At 36.8% G+C, this 26,217-nt stretch overlaps 1 protein-coding gene and 1 pseudogene across 1 annotated transcript; both read right to left on the bottom strand.

Moving 5' to 3' along the window:
- On the bottom strand, positions 1 to 15,896 carry LOC109066276 (NEDD4-binding protein 3-A-like). Its single transcript, XM_042770000.1, has 5 exons — positions 15,205 to 15,896; positions 4,969 to 5,412; positions 3,069 to 3,683; positions 2,237 to 2,500; positions 1 to 1,815 (listed from the first exon to the last, which is right to left on the bottom strand). The coding sequence occupies exons 2-5, from the start codon at positions 5,377 to 5,379 to the stop codon at positions 1,243 to 1,245; spliced, it is 1,863 nt and encodes a 620-aa protein (XP_042625934.1). The 5' UTR covers positions 5,380 to 5,412; positions 15,205 to 15,896; the 3' UTR covers positions 1 to 1,242.
- A 6,826-nt stretch (positions 15,897 to 22,722) lies between these two features.
- LOC109066220 lies at positions 22,723 to 25,539 on the bottom strand (annotated as a pseudogene).
- Positions 25,540 to 26,217: the final 678 nt, after the last annotated feature.

Raw genomic sequence — 26,217 nt, 5'->3', positions numbered from 1 at the left:
CACATTTTAAACTTTTATTTTGCACTAACCGGAAGACATTGGATAACACCTTATTTTTCCCGTAAGAGCGGGTGCGGCCATTTTTCAATTTTATGTCTGGCTTCCGGTGTCATTGGCTTCCAGCTATTTTAAGCTGTACAGCTCGTTTGCTGCTTGATATTGCAAACTGGTGTGTCTTACCATATATTTGAATGTATTATCTTAATTATGAACACTGGTTTGTAGTGCAAAAAGTTTTACCGTTTACTGTACATTGTTATTCTTCTTGTTATTTCCCTACAGCGGCCAATGAACCGGAAGTCTCGCACATTCACAGAAAACTTACGCATTGAAAAATAAGGTGGATAGAGCTGTTTTTACAGAACAAGGGAAATAGTCTTAAGTAAACATAAGGGAAAAGTTCAAGGTTTATGCGACTTTGAGGTAAAGAACACCATACCTGTATAGTACAAATCTATACAATTAATACATGAAATGGAAGATGAAATTCAGTAGTTTTTAACAAGTCACAGTATAGTTTGCTATATGAAGATATAATAACGTGGGATCTAATGTTATCCTTACGATCAATGACTTTTCAACAGTTCTATGCACACATTGGCATTAAACTTTACAGAATTTTGATTTCACATTCATGCAGTTATAAACATCTTGGGTCAAAAGAACAGAAAAGCCCACCAGAGCACATCAATACATAGTAGCAGAAATGCTTCTATATGGATCTGCTGTTTAAATAAAAAAAAATTCTAACGCAAAGGACAACTTATAAGTTGTGTGCTTTTAAAGTGCAACATGCATTTTAGGGAATGCACACTTCTCATATCAGTCTTTAAAGAATGGCAGCATAAAAAAAATATGATGTTTGGATTTGTGATTTATCGACCGCTGGAACTGTCATGATGAACAATATTCAGTACCTAAAGCATGAATATACCACTGAATCAATGAAAATAAAAAATAGTACTAGAACACTCATTGTGACTGTTTTAGAATCTAAAAACAAATATAATTTATCATCCCAGACACAATTTGGGATGAGTCGATGTTTTGATGATTCAAATTTATTAAAGCAAAACAACCCATAATCAGCTTGCTCCTCTGTTTTGTACACTTTTTGGTCAAACTTATATAGTATAGTTTATTTATTTGGTTTAAAACATTGTCTCAGAAGAGAAAAGTGGGTTGAGGAGACAAAGCTGTTGGCATCAAGCTAATCTCCGATGCAAAAGAACATTTGCAAAGTCAAATTTCAGAAGACTCAATCCTCTCTATCCATGGCAGACCAGTGGGCGGCTTCACTTCTTGTAAAGCCCCGCCCTCATCTCCGCCCCCTGATCCCACCTCTTCAACTCTTGCCCTGCCCACCCTCAGAGCTGCCAGTTCTCTCTCTAAGGCCTCATTCTTGTGGTACATCACCAGGTAGCTGGCCTGCAGCTCCTTCTGGTAGCGTATCACCTTCTCTTTCTCATTCTGCCACGTGCTCCTCTCCATTTCAAAAGCTGAAGCCTGCGCCTCATTCTGCCGCCTTTCCAGCAGCAGTTCAGCTCTGAGACGCTCCTCAGTAACACTGGCTCCATCAGTCTCACCCGTATCAGCTCGATGGTCCTCGAAAGCAGGCAAGGGGCATTTCCGTCGGGCACCCTGTAGGGCCATCTGTAGCATGTCGATCTGACTGTCCTTACTCCGGATCTTATTGCGTGCCTCATGCAGCTGAGTCTTTAAGAGGAAGATTTCACTCAGCTTCTGTGTAACCTCTGCCTGAGAGTTCCGAAACTGTTGCTTCAGTAAAGAGATTTCTCCAGACTTTTGGCAGACCTATCAAAGCAATACAGTTTAGTTATTTATTACAGCTTATACTATACACAAAGACAAGATATGATTTGAAAAGATTATTCATAACAAGGCTTTCAGGGATGGTTGCTATCCTTTGTTTAAGCCACACAGCACTTTGTTCAGACAGGCAACTAATTTGTTTTTTTTTCAAACCATTTTTTAAACAAATTTCTGATTTAAATCCATTTAGTTGTCTGTAGTCCGAACTGTGGAAACTGCATCCATATGTGGTTTGAAATCTGATAAATGTACCAAACTACCAAGTATGTAAATGTAAATGTAAAACTACCAAGTATGCATGATATGTTTTTCTTGCAACTAAAATCTATTTCTTTTTTTATCTTTTGCAAACTTTTGTGAAATCCCTGGAGCTCTGGACAGATAGCTCTGACTTGATGCATACCTCCCATTGGGTCTCTTCCAGCTGGGGATTAATGTTCTGGCTTTGTGTCGCTGGGCTTTGACTTTTCAGGGTCTGGCACTCCAGCCTGACAGAATCCAGCTCCTCCTGCAGCCGGTTACGTTCCTGCTTTTCCTTATAGAGCTGCAGCTGCAGGTTTCGTTGTGAACGCTGGGACTGCTGGGATACCTGGCGCAGTTTGGCATTGTACAGGTGTTTCAGTTCTGTCACTTCCTTCTCCCAGATCCGCTGTTTCTCTTCAAAAACCTACAGCAGGACAAAAGGAGTTTTGAATTTTAATGTAGTTTTTGTTTTGTAAGAATGGTAATGTAGCGATTTATTTTCAGTTTGTCTTTCATTTTTCAGGTTTTCTTAATTTTTTCTGTGTATTTTCTTTTTATTTTTTAGTTGTACTATTTGTTTATGGTCTATGTTTAAAATTATTTAAATGTATTGTTTTATAAGGAATTGAACTTTTTTGAAAAAACAAAAACAAAGCTCAATTACTCATCAAAGAATCCTGGAAAAATGTATTATGGTTCCCAAGAAAATAATAAGCAGCATAACTCATCTCTATATTATTAATAAGAAGACATGTTTCTTTAGCAACAAATCAGCATATTTCTGAAGAATCATGTGACACTAAAGACTGAAGTAATGATGCTTTGCCATTACAGGAATAAATTACATTTTAAAATGTATTCAAATAGGAAACATTTTAAATTGTAATAATATTTCACAATATTACTGTAAATTTTAATTTAAAAATATGCAGCACTGGTGAGCATAAGAGATATTAAAAACATTTTTAAAAATCATTCTTATAGATGCTGACCTGTGCAACAGCATCTTCGCTCTCATCCAGGTTCCTCCTCATCTGATGTAGCTCGTGCTCTTTTTCCTGCAGACGGTCCTCCAGGTCCCTCACCATGTCCTCCATAGAGTGCGACAGTTCGTAGGGTGGCGGGGCCTCGCTTCCATAGCACTGCAGGCGGTTCAGCGTAGCCATACTCTGACAGGACATGTCTGTGACTGCAGAAGCGGCTCCCTTGGAGCCCAGCGAGGTGCGATCTAGTGAGCCGATGTGGTTGATGTGACCCATAGAGGCACTGATTTGTCCCAAGTGAGGACGGAACGGTGGCCGATACGGCGGCAGGCTGTTCATAGAATTGTGCCCTGAGTCAGACATGTTCTCCTCTTCCTGGCTGAGGCCCCGGGCTGCTGCTAGCACGCCTTTGTTGACAATCGTGCCTGGCCGTGAAGGGGAGGAGGACGAGGAAGAGGTGGACAGTGATTTGGACAGTGATTTGGCCACTGCTTTGGCGTAGGACAGATGCATGCCGTTGGTTAAGCCACTCTCTGACTCCTCCGACTTGGAGGGGTAGAGATTCTGCATTGAACTGAAGTTTTTCGGGGTGACTGGTTTAAAGGCAGAAGGCCTGAAACGTGGCTGTGAAATGAAAAGGATAAGTCAACTGCAGCATGTGCATCAGGAGAATAGATCTCCACTTAAATACTGGAGCCATGCCAAACAACAAAGTAATTTAATGTAGACCACTTTTACTTCCATATTTCTTCGGTCTCGCTGAATTTCCTGCACAATAATATCACCTGAGGGGGCCCATATTTGATTACAGAGATAAATTTAGCCAGCAGAGGCTAGTCAGTTAGTCTACCTGCTGCTGGCCTGAACAGTTTACAATATTAAACTCCATTTAACACTCCTATCAACAAACCAATCAATAAATTACACTGCCTTTATGGAGTCGGACTGGAAACATTGTCACGATTTCTGCATTTCATTGACAGGCCTTGAAGCCAAAACGAGGAACCTATTTATCTTGTTTTAATACAGTCGTTGTAAAGTGTGTTTTTAACACCTGCTGTTTCCGAGATTTGTTGAATACTTAGTGAAAGTAAATGCTGATGAGCAAAAAAGTCAGTAATTATAATAAATTCATCCTTGCTTTCCTACAAAGTGGTAAACAACTACTGAACAGTGTTTATTCTTCTTACATTCCTTAATGAAATTATATAAATTTTTATATTAATAAAATGCTGCTTCCAGGTCATGTCCGAATTACCATATTACTGTTATTTTTTTTTAAATGACAACTCTGTTGTCACAGTCAAGCAGTTGATTTATTTATTTTTCCTAAAAATTGCTTAAATTCATAATAAATAAATAAATAAAAACAAAAATTTATAAATACTATTATAAATAATTATTTATAAATAAATAAATAAATTACTACCACTATTATTTTTATTAAATAATGTATTTTTTTTTTTTATTAACTTATCTATATGGTGTTGATGACAGCAAAATACTACATTAATTTCAGATTTTTATTTGCTGGGTTTACATAAAATGAGAAGAAATTGATGTTGATTTAAGTTTATAAATATTCTGTAATATAAAGATATACAATAAAATAAAATATAAATAGTAGTTTGGTAGTGGTTTTCAACTTTAAATAAATGTACATGTCAATTCACTTCCATCTGCTCCTATAAAACATATAAAGCTGAAGTATGTAATTTCTGCACCACTCTAAACTTTAAACACAGTAGCAAAACTAATAACTATTTTAAGCCAGGTTTCCCAAACACTCCCTGCGTCTGCCACTAGCCAGAGGTTCAAACCAGTAATTTTGAGCACGACAAACATGGAAAATTGTAATTACTGTAACTGACATGGCATGGATGAAGCATAACTCATGACAGTTGTGTACCTTGTCAAACTTGCCACCTATGGGAAGTGAGTTCTTTCCCAAATCAACCTCCTTTCCGTCCCTGTGGTAGACCTTAGTGTAGTCGTCGTCCTCCGCTCTCCTGTGCTCTCTCTTGATAGAGGATGTCCCAGAGATGATGTGTTTGCTGCCCTTTGCTTCCTTCTTGGTTATGTTCAGATAGTTAAGCAGCTCTCTTTGGTTGAAACCCTTCTTGAGCAGGCCGTGGTTCTGCCGTCCTGGCACTTGTGGAACTGCTCTGTTGCTATTGGTTGGTGACACGTCTGGTTTCTCGATTAGGCTGCCTACACTTCCCATGACGCAGCGGCCTGATGCCAAAGTGGACGCTGGATAACCGGCACAGATGCTTTTGCTGGGGTCCTGGTTCAAGGACAGGGCCTGGACTGTTGCCATTAGTTACAGGATCAAATGGCTCCACTGGGATCTCTAAATTGAAAGAAACATTGAAATTAAAAACAATGAAAACCCCTTCAGAAGATCAAATAAGAAACCTGAATATTCTGACATTTCAAAAAAGATCTGGTTGCATACATCTTTGTGTTACCCATCAAGAAATAAGACATTTTAAAATAAAACAATAATTACATCATTTCTTAATTTGATGATGTCATACTGCTGGACCCTGCTGTCACTGCTTCACATGCCAGCTACTCATAAGCACATGTTCATATATGTAGTCTAATAAAAACCATTTCATGTAAGACCACGACATGAAAATAGGTCAAAAGCTTCTGCTTTCCTTTTAGAAATGAGAAATAGTGTACACACAGAAGTTCACAAGTATGTTATATAACTGAGATGATACAAGCTGGGAATTGTCTCATGAGCCAAATACCCTGAAAATGAGGGCAGATGCCTCTGGAACGCAAAAAAACCCACTTTTAATTTACACTGCAATACTGCTGCATTAATAAATGTCCTCTGGTAATCACTAATCCTTCCCTACAAAAAACCCTAAGTTGTGAACATTTCCTCTCCTTCAAAGTGAAGTTGATCTACTTATACGCTCAGTGCTGCCCTGCTTCTGAGCAGGTCTGGTATATCAGTGTGTCTGTTTAGTAGTGCCTCACTCTTTCTTTTTCTGTTTCTCTCTAACTCCTTCTCAATCAATTTTCTTTTTCCAGAGCACCTCATTAAGAGCCTGTATTGATTTCACCTCCATGACCTTCTCTCTCATTGCTATAAATGTAGGCCACTGGCCTCGAACACCCGTAAAGACAAATGCACTCAAGAGTTTCTGCTTGTGTATATACACCGATCTACAAGTACATCCAAATATATATACTCTCTGTCTTATATACATGTAGGACGCATTTCTGTAACTAAAGAATAACCAGATTAAAAACGAGCCAGTGCACTCTGAAAAAGTCATAAATAATACAATGACCTTGTTTCAACAACACTTAGGCCTAATTGTGAACTGCAGTGAAGCTGATGCAGAGAAATGGATCTGCTTGAAGGCCTAAAATATTCTAGCACTTCACCAGATCACTACTCAGCACCTCTGGGTCACGCTGAGAGCGTCTCTGAGTGTTTCCTTTATCCTTGCGCATCTTCACCTCTGGCATCTCACCCAAAGCAAACATTTACTCACTGTGACCTTCCCCCTGTGACCATGGATCTGGCATTAAAAGGAGCCATTTTTTAAAATCTATTATTACTATACATTTTTATTATCTAACGTGTTTTTTGCTGTTTTTGGTTTGTTTTCCCAGAACACTAATGAACTTCTACCCTCTTTGTGAGCATGTGCATTTTGTGCTTCTGTGCCATCTACGCAGATGAGAGAGGTATTCCTCTGTCCACGAAGTTACAGAATAATTTTATAGTGCATTAAACAGTTTTATTCCAAAAGTTAAATTTCTTATGATATTTCCTGGATGGATACCAAAGTAGAGTTGCCAGTGAAAATCATTTTTTGAAGCTCGCAGCATCTCTGGGGCTTTCATTTTCAATGAATGCTGAAGCACGATTAAAGTCCTGGTAATTAAAATTCAGAGAACTAATTTATTCCACTGATATTCCAGTATTATTATATATAGTAAAATCATTTTATAAATCAATAATTGTCTTGTTTTCCATTAAAAATATCTAAACATCTTGAAAACAATGTCCTTTTTCTAGACTCTTAAGGGAATTTATCTTTATTTTTTTCTATTCAGTTTTGTTTTTACTTAATATTGTTTATACTTAAAAACATTGGAGTAAAAATTCTTAAGATGTCTTTAATGAAAAATTAGATAAAATACAGCTTGTTAAAACCTCAACTAATTTTGTTATACCTCACTTAATTTTATTTATACTTAATATGAGAGCTTAAAACAAGAAAAAAACAATTTGCAAATGGAGAAAGAAAAATAAGATACAAGTAAATAAGATATGCACAGCATCCCCTCCAGGCTCTTCCTTATATCAACATAATTATCATTTACCAAATTCAGCCTTTCGCTACTGGAGTGATTATGCAAATAGTTTGAGAAGAGGCAAAAAAGTGTGGCATTTAAGTTCAGGCTTTTACCCACAGAAAGATCAAAATTGCACCTCATGATTTTATGCATGAGATGTGGCTGAGATCTCCTCAGTTTTCTGCCATCACAGCACTCAGCTAACTACAACACTTACTGTACAAGACCTGCATCTGCGCAAGCCTCCATTACAAATATGCCATGACTAATAAAGTATTCTAATGCGGGGACTTACAGAAATAAGTGACTGCTCCCTCAATGTGAAAGGAAGTGGGCGTGTTGGGAAATAATTTTATGAGTATGCTGAGTTGAGGTCATTTCAGGGTTGATATGCATGATGGGGCTTTGTATCACAACATGAGTAAACACTGACTGTTATGCTTATATCTCTTATGCTTATAAGTGTATAGGACTCTGTGGCAGCCACGATTATGTTCAGATAATACTTCCTCTTAAAAGTCAAATGAACCAAAGTGATGTTATCACAGAAAAACCAGGAAACTGATGTCTAGCTTGATTAGACAGAATATTAAAGTGTTTTTATGAAGTGAGATGAGGAATTGGAGGAAGGGTTAGCAAAGGTTCAAAACCCTTTTAAAAGTGGCCACAAATCTTGAAGGACAGGGAAAATGTTGCATCCAGTCTTTTTCCTTAATTGCTTCAGACATTGAACGGCCGTAGTGAGTTGAGAGACCAGGCTTGATTTACTGCCTAGTTGGGCCCTTCATAGCCAGTGGCCCTTTCACACATTTCTCATTTACATTCCCCCCACGGAAAAGCTTTAATAAGACGCCTGTCTCCCTCACAGTGGAAGTTTAAACAGCACTTGAAATGTTTTATTTCCTCCTTCTGATGCTGTTTTAAATGTCTTTATTTGCATTAATGATTGTAAATTTAACAAAAGACATCCATAAGTCGAAATCTGATGTTTTCTGTGAGGAGTCAAATTTACCTGGGAGTCTGGATAAAAGTTAAAACATTTCCCAGTGAGAGGAAGTCAGAGCTTCTCAATGTAATATTAATAATGATAAGGGGTGCCCCCTAATAGTCGACTACCATTAGTTGATAAAAATTTTATTAGTTGCTTATTTATTAAGTTTGCATTTAACTTAAAATACTGTGTCATTTTTGCTCATATAAAGAGTAATACATCTTTTGAATTTGTAAAAGGTTTACTTTTATATGTGTGGACTCTAAATAAATTACAGAAACACCGTGCTTGCCTCACAGACATGAAAAATCTATCTATAAAAAGCAAAATGTCTCCTTGTATATTAATCAATTCAAATGGAAAACAAATATTTTTTATATTATGTAATCTGTATGAACATCCACTGTGGAGATGCAGAATCAGTTTCGTCGACTTCAGCACTGCAGCTGAAAATACAGAAAACACTAGATATTAATGAATTATTATAACGTTAAGGCAGTCCTTGACACATTCATAACCATTACTTCTGCCAGTGTGCTGTGGCAAGTTTTATACATTTTATGCATAGGCTATAGGCAATTAAAGGCTCATTATTATGAATTATATGGTTTATTAATTTAAACGTGTGATTAGTTGACTAATTGCTAAAAATGAATGACTACTAGTTGACTAGAAAAATCTTTAGTTGAGGTCAGCCCTAATAGCAATAAAGTAAATTCTGCAACTTTTACTAATGTAACCACTTTTGAACCAATATACTTTCTTTTATTATTTGACCCAGATATTTACATTAGAGTATAATGTCTTGGCCTAAAAACATATACATTGGCTAAATAGCTTTTTTAAAGAAGTGCACATGTAAGGCATATAAAGCTTAAGCAGGTCTCAAAGATCCGTCAAATTCCAAACATACTTCTAAAAATCAAGTATAGACCTGTAGTCTCTCTCATCAATACAGTTCCCTGTCTAACATGATGTAGCTCTAAAAATATTAGACATTTACTTCCTTCTTTGGCTCTTAACATTCATACTGCCTTATTCTTGCTTTGTTGCACATTCTTTTGCACAGACCAGCACAACCTTGTTCCAGCACAGACAAGCAGGTGATGTTTGGAAAAGCATACTTAACATACTTCTCTTACTATTTCTGCGATATGCAGCATGGATTTTCCTGGGTGACTACATTTGCCAGATACCTGCTGTACAGAATATGCTGTGTGTAATGCATCCCACAGTGCAGTAAGCTCAAAATATTATTAAAAAAAGTGATATATTGATTATAATCCTAACATCAGCCTAATATTATTTTTAACATCAATATAAATATTTAAAGAAATAATATAGTGTATACTATGCAGTAAGTAGTATACTAGTATTCCATTCTGGACAATGAGTTTACACTTAAAAATGAATTTCGTGTCCCATTAATTGTTGAATTTAAGGACTGATCTGCTGGCACTGTCACAGGAAATGACACATTTCGTTCCACAAGGCATTTCCAGTCAGCTTTCCTTTATGTATCATCAGTCAAAAAACAACACACAGGGATATTTATTCACTCATAGCTTTCTGGTCAATGATTTCTGTTAACATCATAGGCGCCATGTCGTGATTACTATCATTTAGCCAGAGGCCATGGACAAACCTAGACAAACCCTTCTGCATATGATTGCATTAATGAACATGACCAGTTTGCCCTGAGGACACAAACTCTGTTCCAAAGCCTGGTAAGCTGCCTCAATGTCTACTAACTACTCTCCCAACCGGAAAGTGCTTCATAGACAGCAACTCTATAGGAAAAAGAAAAATGGATAAAATTTATATTTAATATTTACATTTTAAAATGTAAATTTATATATAACTTTTTGTCATCTAATGCTCACTTTTTAGAATGCTACCAATGCTATATAAACACTACCACTACTATATGTAATTATAAGCCAATCTATAGGGTGAATATGATTTTTTTTTAATACTATACAATGTTGTTACCTAAATTCACTTAAAATGACTGATTTGAAATTTTAGTGTTTATTTAAAAAAAAATGTATTTAAACAAATCACTTAAACATCAACCATTGGTTTTCCATCCAACAAAACATAAAAATAATTATAATCTTTTTTGTACTGGTCAGAATTTTAATATCAGTGTCCATAGTCTGCCATTCTTTTTTTTTCTCTCTGCAAAGGATACATATCGTAATACCTTAGAATTTACCTTTCGCAGTGACTCTCCCCCCTTAGTTACTGTTGCTACTGTTACTGCAGAAAAGATAGAGCAGGTTACTTTTGGTATGAAACAAAGTCTCAGCTTTCAAATTTTATCATTTTTTTTAGGAAATTCAAACAATAAATACCCCTTTGTGGCTCTTTCAATGTGTTGTGACAGATTGCTGTAGCGCTTTAGTTCAAGTGGCATTTGAACCGATCATCTCTTCCTCTTTACTTGTTATAGCACAAATTAAATATGAATGAACATCAGAAGATATCTTATTTCAACTGCGGAAAGACGTCAGTACACACAAGTACACACAGTCCGACAAAATGGCAGATTTGGCATTATGATTGGTCAGATCGCCTGTCAATCAAACTTCTGGTAAAGGGTCAATTGTGACAAAATGTATAAGGGAACAATTATTCTGCCTACTTTTTCGGAAAAAGGCATCTGTGTTTATGATGCCTTAAAATTCTGCCTCTATACGCAGCTCACTTAATTGTGGGAATATAACAACAGCCTCTTTTCAGGTTAAACTACTGGGAATCATGAATCATGAGTTTGTAGGACCCAAGGTGACATTAGGCCCCCTGTCATTATTCACCAATTTAAAGTCATTTGGCTGAATATGAGTCTTTGTGAAATATGACAAGTCTAATGGTAGCGACTTCATTCATTGAAAAGGCCCTAACTTAACACTAGCTTTCTTTATAGGGATTGCATCACATTTGTTAGAGGTCTTATTTTGGCATAGAAGCACCATTCATTTTTCACAGGCACGCACACTGGAGACATTCTCTTAAGTGAGTACAGGGCCGTTCAGTCAGGCCATAGGGAAAGCGCCATAAACTTGCCTCTTCGGGGTTAGAAGCTAAGGGTCAGACAGAGAGGGCAAAGGGGAAAGTGAATGTCTTATCACAAAATAATGGCCTGAGGGCCCCACAGAAAGTTCTCTCTCTCGCAATGGTGCTAATATTTAGAGTTAATAAGCTGAAAAGCTGAATATGTCAACCAGAGTGATTTTTAAGATTATGAACGATTCCCGATGACCAATGCTACTTATATCAGTTTCTAAATAAAGTTGTTTTAAAAAAAAAAAATAAATAAATAAATAAATAAATTCAGCAAGAGTGCATTAAATTAAGAAACAAATGTATTGTATGCTCATGCATGCAAGAAAATTAGGAAATGTGGTCTGGATCAGAACCAAGCCATGTGAAGGTGTGTCAAATCCCGCACGTGCGTTAATGTAGTGAAGATTAGCTTGCGAGGAGGCTTTGTGGAGGTCACTCTGGGAGTGTTATATCGTATTAGCTCTAATGCTGTGAAGTGCCCAGCACAGACCTAAGCCGTTTGTTTTAACAGAGCAAATCCTTGTCCCCCGCCTGCTGAGTGCAGTCAATACTGACCTAAAGCACTTTTTCAAACAACTACATGAGAAATTAGTGCAACAAGAGATTCAGATGTTCCATTATTCAACTGCAACGTGCAACTTAAAGGGCACTTGTCTGTGTTTTATGGACGCATTTTTAACAGTCTCTATGGCAACTGAATGGAAACTTCACACCTACCTTTAGAAACTTTCAGTAAATATAGCCAGGATGTGCTTTGCCTGTTAACACAAACAAAGCCTTTTATGCACGATACATTGCTTTTAAATTATGCAGCAGGGTTGATTAGCATTCAGAGGGCTGTGGAAAAGAAGTATCTACAAATATATTCCAGCAATCTGGCTTATGTAATTAATTGCACTAAAAATAAATGAAAATGTCCCTGTTTACAGTCAAAAATGTAGATCAGGGTTGCCACACTTTTTCATCAATGAACTTCCATGACTTTTCCAGGTTGTGATTACTAAATGAGGATTTTAATTTTATAGAGATCATAAACAAAGGACAATATATGAATTATTTCAGAAAGGAAATATTTTATAGCTGAGTGTTTTTTAGACCTGGGATTCCCTAAATTTATTTTTTCCAGTTTTCCCTAACCATAGGAACCCTGTATGGTTGTCTGAAACCAGTCAATATGTTATACATTTTAAGACTAAATCATTTTCTGCTCTTATTTTTAGGCAAAATAACATGGTATGGAATTTAAATCATGCTTCTGAAAGCAGCCTACATTTCACATGTACCAACTGACATTTCAAAATGAACTAGTTGCACAGTCCAGGTGTAATGTCGTAAAAGGTCAGTGGTGAGGAGGGGCATCAGGTTCTATTGTTTAACCAGGTCTTTTTCTGTGTACTTTTCTCATTGAGCTAATATGAGCCAGTCCTTCTCTTTATCTGACCCTTTTCAGTGCGATGCCTGTGCACTGAGCCGAATGGGACATTCTTTCGGGGAAATAAGTTAGATAAGAGGGTAAACATTTCTGTGGAGGTAATAATTAATATGAGATTTATGTCTGTCTTCACTGGGGTGCTGATATAAGACCAAAAGAAATAGAAAGTGCAGAGAAAGACCAACCCAAATCTACACAAGTTATGGGAAATGGCATCTGCTGTTTTAGAAATAAACATCAATGAATAAATTATCAGACTTAGAGCTGGGCAGTAGTGCAGAAATAGTAAAGCTTTATGAAATAATATTATATGAGAAATACAATCTGATTTAGAGAAACTGCATTGGATTTCTTAGAAAAAAGCATTTGAAGTATTTTTTTTTTTTTGTACTACTTCAGAGCTTCACTGTGCAATCAGTTTTGCTTACAAGTTCATGACATCAACTTGGGTTATTATTAAAGTAATGTTCCGGGTTAATTGCAAGTTAAAGGGATACTCCACCCCAAAATGAAAATTTTGTCATTAATCACTTACTCCCATGTCATTCCAAACCCGTTATTAGAATCATCTTCAGAACACAATTTAAGATATTTTGGATGAAAACCAGGAGGCCTGTGACTGTCCCATAGACTGGCAAGTAAATAACACTGTCAAGGTCCATAAAAAGTATGAAAGTCATCATCAGAATACTCCATCTGCCATCAGATGTGCAATCTGAGTTATATGAAGCGACGGGAACACTTTTTGTAAGCGAAGAAAACAAAAATGACTTTGTTCAATAATTCTTTTGTCAACAGTCTCCTCTCTGTCTCTATATCACCGTATGCTGCATATGCTCTTCTGTATCATCCCCGCCACAAGAAAGCGCTGTTTTCTTTCAAATCAAAGCTAAATACACGTAGAAACAGCGCATCCTTGTGGCGCAGATGATACAAAAGAGCATACGCAGCATACGGTGATATAGAGACAGAGAGGAGACTATTGACAAAGGAATTGTTGAATAAAGTTGTTATTTTTGTTTTCTTTGCTTACAAAAAGTGTTCCCGTCGCTTCATATAAACCAGATTGTACGTCTGATGGCAGATGGAGTATTCTGACAATGACTTTCATACTTTTCTGGACCTTGACACTTTATTTGGCAGTCTATGGGACAGTCACAAGCCTCCTGGTTTTCATCCAAAATATCTTAAATTGTGTTCTGGAGATGAATGGAGCTTTTAAGCCTTTAAAAAGACACCTCATTAAGGGATTAATGACAAAATTTTCATTTTGGGGTGGAGTATCCCTTTAAGCTTTATTGTAAAATAATAAATAAAATAAAGTATTTTTTTTCAGATTGTTATAATATCTTGTAGTATTACTATTTTCACTATTTTCACTGTAAGAGACTTATTAAAAACATTTTAAAAAATCATAACACTCCCAAACTTTGAAATGTCAGTGTATGTTACAAAAAAATAGCATAACAATTATACATACATATATATATATATATATATATATATATATATATATATCTATATATATATATATATATATATATATATATAATATATATATTCCAATCATGGTGTCCAGTCATTGATAATGACATGTATGATGTTTTGCAAACAGTGGAAATTTTTTGACTTTTATTCTAGTATGATACCTTGCCCCATAGACTGTTATTACAAGTGCATTATTGTAAACATGATTTTGGTTTGTTTTTACAGATTGAAGGATGAGTCAGAATAATTTTTTGTTTTGTCATAACAACATGTCAAAGAGCTTGTATTTAGCCTAGAACTTTCCTTTAATCATGACATCACACATCTGTCACACCATGATTGGAAGATTTAAACCTTGTCAGTGGTCTCTGAACACAAAGCATGGATCTGAACAATGCCACCCTAGCGCATTAGGTTTTTTTTTTAAATTACAATGTTGTCCCTGCAGGGAATGAGGATGTAACTTGTACTGGCAAAAAAAACAATGTGAATCCTGTGTTTTCATTTGACATCCGTATTAAAAAAAATCGGTGCAGTGTATTTCAATTGCAAATAAGCTTCCCAAAGGCTACAAAGAGTCTCACTTCACAACTTTCTTGACAGTAAATAGAATGGAAGTTAATCAGCCCGAACCATAATAGGTTTGTATGCTGTGAGGATCTTTTATGATGCAGAGAGCCTTCTGTGAGGCAGAGAGAGTTGAATATCACAGTGAGGCAGTATTTGGAGACAAACGTCCTGTCCAGTTCTTATTTAATGAAGCTACAAACACTAGAGAAAAGCACACAATGAAATGCGGCTACATAAAAGAAAATGCAAAACAAGATGTTCACCTGAAAAAAACTTGCTGCTGCTGCTCTATTGTCTTCCAGTCAATGCACATATATTTGATTTCCTCCTAATGCCACTGCGGACAGATCCAAATTACCCATCAGCATTTCTTCCTTAACTCTTATGGTCCTGCTGCCAAACTACGGCCAGGAAAACCCCTGGGAATGTCTCTGGTTACTCTCTTCTGCCACCGGTACACTGATCACCCCTCTCTCCCTTTTGTAAAGAAAGCACGTCTTTCTATGGTGCCGGTGTGGAAGAACCTGTTCTGCTTGTTCTGTGACAAATGTGAAGGACACTACTTGTGCCACAGGCAGTGATATTGAATGCTGCTAATGCATAACCAACTAGCTGCCAGAATACAGTATAAGTGAAAATCGTTTGGTTTGCTTTAGGCCAAAGAATGTTGTGATGGAGAAGTTCATCGCAGAACCTGGTCTCCAGTGGGAAACAAGTTGTGTTGTCATGCAATGTGTCTAAAACAACAGGCTTAGTCTTGCAGGCTACATCATGCAGTCTTGGCAAGCTCTCCAGAGCATCAGATTACATCATGCTGGTGGGAGACACTTGAAAAATGAGGGGATTGTTCTACAGGAGAATTTTACAGAGCAAATTAGTCTGTTTCTTGTGGTATCCATGTGACTAGAGACCCAGTTGGTTTGACTGATTTTTTTATTCTTTTTTTTTTTGATCATTGACTATTGATTATAGTTATTATAGTTTTTTATTTGATTATTACACAATTTTTATTTATTGATTTTATATATATATATATATATATATATATATATATATATATATATATATATATATATATATATATATATATATATATATATATATATATATCAGCTATTGATACTAAAAGTGACAGTTATTAGCTATAGATACTTAACAGTTAAATATATATCTATATACACATATGTATTGTATACATATATAGTATATAATGAATACCTGAAAAGTAATATATGTCTATGATAAATTAATATTGACAATAGTAGTAACTGTGCTAATTTTCATAATATATTATTTGTAATGTGTTATACTATCTATCTATCTAATCTATATATATATATATATATATATATATATATATATATATATATATATATATAATATATAATATATATATATATATAAAGACACATATATATGTCTTTACTCTCAGTATTAATTTCTTTTTAAAACAACAAATTTTACTGGACCCAAACTTTTAGATATTTATGTATATTCACAATGCATCTTTATATTGTTTCACTCTAATGATATTTGTGCCAAAAGCTGAAGGAATACAATAATTATTGGCATACTGGTTATCTAAGACTTCAAAAAAAAAAAAAGATTCTGGTATCGGTTGATACATTATCAGTCAATCTCTTCACATGATCATGAGGGAACTTGTTACAGGTGTCAGAAAGGGCCAGTCTCACCTCCGGAATGCCTCAGCTGACTTTTATGATACACTTTAACCAAAGTACAGTACGTCACTTTTGGCCAGGGATCAAGCAGGCAAACACATTCTTTCTGGGAGGGAGGTTTTTGGAAAGGCCATATTTACATATGGGTTATTTCACTTGCAGGCTGGCAGAGAGATCAAACAGAAAAAATAAATAGCTACTGAAGGACGAAGCAGACTTTATAATGAGTTCCCCAGTCATGTCTCTTAAATACAGTGTTGCATATTCTCTTCCCTTCAGGCAAGTCAGTCTAGAAGATTCCATAAGTTCAACCATCGCCTATTATCGAAGCCTGCTCACAGTTATCTGACTTCAGATGAGAAACAACTGAACCGGGCCTGTTTCCTCAACCTCTGTCCATCACAAAAGCTAATTATTACATTCCATTGAAGAAATGTAATCTTAACATCACAAACCAGGTGTTTATTTTTCATTGTGAGTGGAAAAACACTCTACCCAAACCAACACTACTTGTTCTATAGTGGCAGCATGTTCAGGAAAAATAAAAAATACACAACCCTGTACATTTCTGGAGAGCAGCCATTATCCAGCTATAAAAAGAAACAATAAGTACAAGAGTTGGATCCTCTTCTATACTGCAGACCAAAAGACCTTCAGAGAAAAACGGCAAACTGATTCCAGGTAGTTTAGAATTACAACCTGTTTAATGCTATGAGAAACATGTGAGAGAGGCAAACAAAGGGCTGTAATTGATATCATTCTGTTGCTTATGATTTGCTGGAAATTTGATGAGGAGGAAATGAACCCATGTCAACTAAGGGCAGCACAATTTATTTCTTCCTGATTGGTGTAGATATTTCATCAAAAACAACATGCAGCATACTTATTGCAGGGAATCCCCCCCTGGGGTTACCTAGGGTTAAATGATTTGCACTTTTACATATTTTTATTTTTAAAAACACGCTAGTAAATTTCATAAACAGTTACAAAGTAAGTCTAGTAACACACCGAATCAAACATTTTGAAGTAGAAAGACTGAAATAGTATTTTCTTGTGAAACATATTCCAGTTTTTTAAATAACATGTAGATTTAAAATATTGACAGCCTTGGTAGTTGTATTTGTAAGTGATGTTTTAGGTATAAGAATTCATTCAAATCAAACTTTCTAATAACAATTTATTTTGAGTCACCTCTACTTGGGAATGAAAGCGATCCTTTCTATTAGCAAGAGCATTATTTGCCTTGCCTACCTCATTATGTCAATCCACCAGCCACAAAAAACTGCATTCTACATTCTGTTCAATACACAATAGACCCACATACAAATGTTCCTAGCTGAAACCTGATATAAACATTGGCAGTCAAGACTATTTTACGCTGTTCTTTTTTGCCATCAAACTTTAACAAAACCTCTAAGAAAGCAATGTTAAAGAAAGCAGCCCCGCAGTGAAAGAAAGAGTCCGATTCTCTAAGCAGCAGACTGCTAGACATGATGAAATGTTTCATACTGTCAGCGAAACCAAAAGATTGCTGTGGAACCACTTTGTAAGGGCACACTCAGCACTTGGTTTGTTTAGTATGATATCAAAAGAATCACATGAATCAGGTCAATCAGCACACAGCTACAGTATGTGCTTGAAGGCATACACAGTCCAGAATGATTGAATACATTACTGAAACAGGAAATTTAATTATTTTGTAGTTATGTTGCAGGATCAGAGCTTCTATTAGTTCTCCATCGTCACAAATCTTTAATTAGAACGACAGACGCGTCTCTCAACGGTAAAAGGTTCTGAAGGCAAAAGGAGAATCTGAGTGGTGAGTTTGAGCGCGTGTGTGTGTTGTTGTCCTGAGAAAGAAAGCTGACTAATCCTAATCCTACACGAGACATTCTATGCAGTGTCAGAAAGGGGTTCATGGGACCGAGGGCCAGCAAGCAGAGGTGAAGAAGAGGAGCAGGATGATTAGAGCGATTAGCTTGTCTTCCCTAGGTTAAAAGCCCACTGTGTTCACTAAGGTCCTGTGACTAGGGTATATCTACAGTTATGAGCAACCTGAAATACCCTGTTGGGGAAGCTACTAAGAAACTTTAGCTATTTGTAATTTTAAGTATTTATTTGTTTTTTGTTTTAATGTTTGATTTAATTGTTATTTTATACTGTGGGGCTGTTGAATGCTTGAATCTGATCGGCTGATGAACGTTCTAAGGTGTGCAGTTAACTTCACCAAAAATCACCACTAAATTAAAACCACTCAACAACTTACAACAGCAAAAAACCACATACATATCACTTCGCCAAATGATTTTAGTTATTTCAAAGGTCCTTACAGCCTTACGACAGCAAATGAACCAAAACTTACAACAATGAGGAAGCAAATAAATATAGAAAACAATATGATAAAAAAACTAATTATTTCCATGTTTTTGCCGCAAAATCTCTCCCATACAAATGCACACACAAACAGTACTGACACACATTCACACACACACACACACACACACACACACACACACACACACACACACACAAACATACATGCACACAGAAACAGTATTGTTAGCGCTGTTCTGATGATTTTATCAGTAAATAGTTTAGCAACCGCTACACGTTATATCTCACTTATAACTGCACTCTTCTTGAAGCAGAGGAACTTTAAGTTTCACTAATAGTATATGCTGTTGCCGAACACTGATGAGAGATGCACAGACTAATCTCTCTCTCTCTCTCTCTCTCTCTCTCATTATTAACTGTATTAGTCTGCTATCAACGGCTGTTATCAAGCATCTGTTACTAGGTCTAAAATGATGTCTGGAATTAGCAACAAAGGCATGAGATGAGATGCGTACGAAATTAATCCTATGCTCAAGAGCGTTTTAATGATGAATGTCTTGAAATACAATATCTGAACAATGTTGTGAGGTGTGGTAACCATAGTATAAGTAGAATAATTGACTCCGGGCCATTGGATTATTAGAAAATGATGCACACCTACGGTGTAACAACCACTATTCGCACCGTGGGTACATCAACGGCCCATCATCCTTTATTCCTCTCTAATTTATTTCTTTACTTACTAAAGACAACTAGCAAAAAGTAGCTAACTGCATTGCAGCTACTTTTTCTGGCACAAAAACAAGGAAGACATTTGAAGTAATGACTGACAACTCGAACAGAGGAACTTGAACAGAAACAAATACTAGAACACACCCTTATGTATGGAAATAAACACTGCACAACATCGCTAAAGGTAACTTGATTCTGGATAATCTACAGTATTTTAAAAATAAGTATGGTCACTACTGAAATCTGGTGTTACTTTTAATTTGTTATTTCCTAACACTGCTAATGACTTGAGCAAATGTTTGAAAAAGTTTCCAGGTTTCAGATACTCAAAGCAGGTATTAAGTGGCCTATAAAAAAAATACAGGGATACAGCACAGAAGTAATAACAGGTGAAGTGACTGCATGCTAATGCATGGTTCAGTTTGCTGAGCCAAAGCCCTGCAGGGACCAGCTTTAAAGGTGTATTTTCTGATAACGTGGAATGAGATGCCTTCCGTGCCGCACACCTGCTCTCTTGATGCTTACACCAAATTAGCATTACTCACTGTTGGTTTGTGTCTCTTTTGCAAGTTAATAAATTATACATTACTGTTATAATATTGTTCAAAAGTTTTGTTTTTGAAGGAAGTCTCTTCTACTGCTAGTCTCATCTGTCAGTTGTCGTGTACATTTTCTGCAAGGTGACAACCAAACAGAACAGCTGAAAACCCTAAAAATAAAGCCAATCTGTTGCTCTGGTTGCATGTGCACTAAGAACATTCAGTGAATTGCACAAGAAGCAATCCGTTGTCAGCCATCCAACTGCCTGGTCTAAAAGCCACCCCAAGTGTGGTTTCATGTTGTAAGATTCTGTGCAACTGAAAGGAGATGTGAGACCCGCGGAGGAGCTTCATGCCCTCTGACCAGCTCCACTTGAGAGCCACTCCCACAATGGGCAGTGACTCCATAGGTCAGGGGTCCTGTTTTGGCCCCTTGTTTCCAAGGTTACTGCCTAGTGGAGAAGAACGCTACTCTGTTCCCCTTTGTCCCCTAAAATCAGGGCATCAAAAGCAGAGCCGAGCTGGAGTCTGGAGTAAGGACTCCCACCCAAACACTTCAAAACAGTCTCCCGCAAATACATGTACACACTGTGCAAAGTGAGTGAGATGGGGGTCCGAGCGCTCTGTGACCACCAAGGCAGATGACAGGAACAGGCAGGCTGCACTCCAACTATGCAAATGGCCTTTTTATGGTTTGTTGCCACCTATTAAGTGCTGAGAAAACTTCTTAGTGACCTTACTTTAATGGAACTGACCTGCCAGGAATGCAATGCAATTGTTTTTCAAACAAGAGCGCACTGATCTTTATGCATAGGCTACACTGTATATGGATTATTTTCTCTTTATATTCATAGTAGTATGTTAATATATACTTTATATATATATTTATAACATTTTATTTCTATATAACATTTTTTGTTGCTATCCACTAGCTACTATTATATAACAAGTGTTTTTGCATACGCGTGTACTATGTGAAATTATTTTGCAGCTCTTTAGTGTATTTAACTGAAAGACACCTGTGAACTCAGTTTCAGATCAAAGGCAGTAAAAAATAAAGTTAAATTAATTAAAGTTCAGTGATGTGCACCGTTGAGCTATGTTTACGGATAGATCAGACTTAATTCTATATGTGGCGGTCTAAATAGAGACACTGCAGCAAGTGCAAACAGACAGATTTATGAAGTCACAGCGGACTCCCCCTTTATTGCCTCAATCACAAAACAGATGAGACAGACGTCTGGGTCGCTAGAGATGTTTTAGATTGTTTAAGAAGAAAACAATAGAGAGATAGTCCTCGACGCCGATGGGGATCTGTAGAGACGCGGTGGAGATGATCTGATGTCGGAGTCCTGCACCACGTAATGTTGCGCCTCGGTTTCCCTCTCTGAGATTTGAACTAATCTGCACTGGAGCGGCTTCAGTGATTTTTCACAACGACTCTACAGCGACACCTGGCGATTACATAGAGGAACTGCTGGATGTGTTGAATACATATTGTGAAAAATATATTAAATTAGTGAAATATTTATTACTACATTATATAGACAAATAGAACTGGTGAACTCTCCTTCATTTCTGCTGTTTATCTGGAAGTAATTTGGAGTACAGATGAGACCTGAAGCTGTACTGTGTAAGAGCTGCATCAGCTTTATAAAATCTTTATATAGATACCATATTTCCAATGGGAACTAACAAAATAAAATGAACAAAGAGGTGTATCCTATGCTATGACACATCCGGTTGTTTTAATTATTCACAGAACTCTTACAAAATCAGATGCATCTAGACACAGACTCATATCTGGCCCCCAGACCTTCTTCTACTGAATAAGACTGACAGCACCCTGTCATTACCGCTCCACTCCACTAATACTCTGATGACTGTAGCCTCTGGGCACACACCTGAGTGCACTACAAACGTCCTGCCCTTTGAGGAGAGGAGAGGTATCCTGAATGGTTTCGTTTCAGGAACAGTGAATGAGTGAAAAGGAATTAGCTTCTGAGAATCTGGTGCATTAAGACCTTTTAACCCTTAGAGCCCCACTGTATGTGTTCAAAGGAGTAGTTCACCCAAAAATTGCTGAAATGTACTCTCATGTATTTTCATCAGAGAAGATTTTGACAAAATAACATTACATCATTTGTTCACCAATGGATACACTGCAGTGCATGGGTGCCGTCAGAATGAGAGTAAAAATAGCTGAAAAAAAAACCCATCACAATAATAAACAAGTAATTCACATGACTCCAATCTATCAATTAACGTCTTTTGAAATGACAAGCTGCATGTTTGTAAGAAACAAATCCATTTAATCATATGCATAAAACCAATGTTTTAGTCAATTTCTAATACATTATGAATGTCAATACTTGAGGGTTAAGGCAGTGTAATGGCTGAGGTTTTTGTAATATGAAAACATTGCTTTTGTTTTTTTCCACATCTTTTCAGTAGCACAAATATGTCGCCCCCTGCTGGTAATGTTAAAGCTGTGGCATTTCTGGGATTCAGTGGGTGTCACAAACACTTTGGCTTTATTAATAATAACAGCAATAGTTTAAATTGTTATAAAGAACACAGCAAACAGAAGCTGACATGAATATAATGTTTTATTGCATATTATGAGAAAATAGCATGTAAACTGCACAATATTAGAAATGTATAAAAAGCCTACGGTAAAATGTTGTTACAGAGACTAAGACAGACATAACCCTCTTTCCATTTTTTGTTTATCCATTTATGCCAGCATTTCTATAGTTGCATATTTGATTGTCATATTTAAATTTCATCTGGTCAAATGACATTTATATTCTCACATATACTGTATACAATCCCCTTTCTTGTTGTAGGTGTCAGTAAAACAATGCAAATGCACATACTGTGTAATCTAAGCACTATTTACACTTTGCTCTGTTCCACCTGACTTGTGTCTTCTCCAAAGAAAGAAAGAAAGAAAAAAAAAAGAAAAAGAAAAAACAGTGTTCTGTGAAGATTGTTCTGGTTATTGTATAGCCATTTAGTATAGCATGTATAGCTAAGACAATCTGACTGGCATGATCCAGGTTTTCAGGTTTCTATAGGATTTCTCTGAATAGGACTTTTTGGCTTCTTAGGCTTGGTGGTGGTTTGTGCTGAGTGCACTTTGACAGTGGTTGATGCAGACCTTGAACCCTCTAGGTTTTGAGCTGTGCAGGTGTATGTGCCTTGGTCAATCTCTCTGACCTCGTCCACCAACAGTATTGTCTGAGATCGCTGTCGGTTCTGCCCATCCACTTGCACTGTCTGCACACTGTCCTGGGTGTACGACGGGCGCCCAATCTGATAATGAAAACTTAGGTTTATTGGTTATCCATACATTATTTTTTGTATGTTTCATGTTAAAATGTGAGTATCAAATATGATACATCAAGCTTTTGAGGAGTGTTATTTGTCCATAATCTCTCAATCATCATGTGTATTGAATTACAGTATATGATTGCTTTTAACAATAAAAACTATAGCACTTTGATCATAAAACTTAGAATTTAAATATCATCTTGCATATTAAGATCTCTTTGATTTTCATTACAAGTTATCAGAATTTCATCTTACTTTTGGGACATATAAATATTAGAAACGGTACCTGGTTGCATATTATTGCTCATTTTGGCCCTCTGTATAAAATCAAGGTGTTTCTATTCTTTCTTTTAGATTTTGTCTAAAACTGCTCTATTTCAACAAAATTTTCATGTCACTGTTATTTCATATGTCAGGATTTATAGGGTTAATGCTGTAATGCTAGTTCTATTTAAAAATCTTTTTAAATACCAAATTTGTCTTTTTAATGTGCTTAAATATTGTGATATATATTATTACGTGCACCCTCTGGTCTAACCTTTTGTCCAGGATATTCCCAGCTAAAGTCCACCACCACGTCCTGCTCTCCTATCACAGTGCATGTCACCTGAAGATTCTTTCCCACTGCCACGGTGTCAGAGGAGGTCTGGATCGCAGGAAACGGAGGGGCGGTTTGGATCTACCAGGGTAGACAATTCTAAAATCATTTCTGAGATTTTTTGCAGTCTGATTTTTATGGTCACATGCTTGTGCTACTGCATTCAGTTTGCTGTTGTGTTAACTAAATACTCACAGTTGACATAGATGAGCATGTATTTGGTTGAGCTCTGGCGAAGGTTCCCTAGGCTTGCCACACAGTACAGAGATCCAGCATGATACTGCTTCGGTCTGTGGATGGTGAAACCCTTCTTGACATCAAAGGAGATTTCTCGTCCATCCACCTTTACCTCACTGAAGGAAAATTCCCGGTGTTAAAGACACCTTTGCTTGCGGAGAAGTCACCTGACAGGGCAGGACGGTGGGCCAGTTAGTGCGAAGCTGGATAACCTTGTAATAGTCAGCAGAAGGTACAAACAACTCCTGAGGGTCTAAGAGAGAAATGGCAATGGGCAATTGTAATTGTAATTGTAATGTAGTTCATCACATTACATTCTCATATTACCTGAGAAAAAGATGAAGACTTTGACGCCTTTGTCATACTGTTTTCTGCAGTCTTGATCCTCACAGTACATGGGATAGCAGGTGAACTCCCCTGTATCTGCCGCTGTTGTATTTGCCAAAATCAGTGTACCATAACGTTCATGCTGAACTGTCCTGAAAATACAGACAAAACTAAATGAATGCAATCTAATGCGATGACAGATTTAATGTCTCTATTAACTCATACCTAAGTCGTCCTTCATCATCCTCTTCTAGATATGCAGGAACAGCCCACTGGACAGGATTTCCTTTACACCTCAGCTCTAACGTATCACCTGCTCGGACAGTCAGCGTATCCTCCACTTTCTGAAACCTTCCCTTGTTTACCACCTGAGTGAGGTATGTCTGAGCTTCTTTAGGGGGTTCAGGGGTGGTTTTCACTTTAGTTTTGGAAGCAGGAGTCTTTCCTGATCCCTTCCCAGACTTGGACTTGCCGTTTCTCTTCTCAGTCTGTATACATTTGGTAGACACTTTTATACAAAGTGACTTTGGACTGAATTAAAAGTAAATTTTATCAGTTCATGTAGTCCCTGAGAACTGAACCCATAAATTTGGGTTTCATGCAAAACAAAAGCATTTTCTATGCAACTTTTGATAAATGTTTTACATGCATTGCGTTAATACCTGCTTTGTAGAGTTATGTTGTTTTTCATTGTTTGTATTACTGAGAATCGTATCTACATACAATATGGTCTCTTAAGAGGTAAGATACTCACCGAACTGAATGATCAAATGAGAAACAAGAAGAACAAATAGCACCCACCCTCCACTTCATGGCGGAGAATATTCACAGCCAACCACCAAACAATATTAGTTCACTCTGGTATACCTTCCCAGGTCTTAAGGATATGTGCAGAGAAGGGAGAAATAGGAACCGAGTGTGTAGAGTGAGAGGTTAGATGTTTACCAGAGTCACACGAGCACCCTAAATTCCTCTAGTTACACTCAATGGGTCCTTTCTGTGTTCATTCTACCAATCAGGGTCTGAGGAGAGCTGGCCGTCCAACTGAAAAAGCAGCCAGTGTTTATTAGCTGTAAAAAACCTCTCTGTCCTGCTCTGTGAAAACATATTGTCAAAAGGCAATTTGTAATCACTGAAGAACACATGGTAAATGTAAAATTGATCCACAGATATGTACATGACAGTGTTATGCATGATTACTATGTTTCTACATTATATTACATTTACTTTGGATATTTTTTTTTTTGGTGCATAAAAACAGTGGAGCTAAAAAATCCCAAAGATACTAGTGGAGTATAAACTCATTGCCGGTATTTGCTGTGGAATGACCCAGTTTTCAGAATTTTCTGTTTGATTTAATAGTTCAGATCTGATTAGTGTGGCACAGGTAGGATCTTGTGAATGGTACTATTGTTCTTTTGTGGCACTCACAGTGGAAAGTAAGATTAAAGTCCCTTAAGAGCACATCAGTTCGCTCTCAGAGCAACTATT

The sequence above is a fragment of the Cyprinus carpio genome, chromosome A14 (assembly GCF_018340385.1).
Source record: "Cyprinus carpio isolate SPL01 chromosome A14, ASM1834038v1, whole genome shotgun sequence".
Lineage (NCBI taxonomy): Eukaryota > Metazoa > Chordata > Actinopteri > Cypriniformes > Cyprinidae > Cyprinus > Cyprinus carpio.
Note: the sequence above shows the minus strand (reverse complement) of the source record. Positions and strands in the feature narration are given on the sequence as shown.

Coding starts and splice junctions, on each gene's coding strand:
- LOC109066276 (XM_042770000.1), bottom strand. CDS start 5,379: ATGGCAACAGTCCAGGCCCTGTCCTTGAACCAGGACCCCAGCAAAAGC. Junction 3,684..4,968: donor TAGGTGGCAAGTTTGACAAG/GTACACAACTGT, acceptor TTCATTTCACAG/CCACGTTTCAGGCCTTCTGC. Junction 1,816..2,236: donor TGGAAGAGACCCAATGGGAG/GTATGCATCAAG, acceptor TTGCTTTGATAG/GTCTGCCAAAAGTCTGGAGA.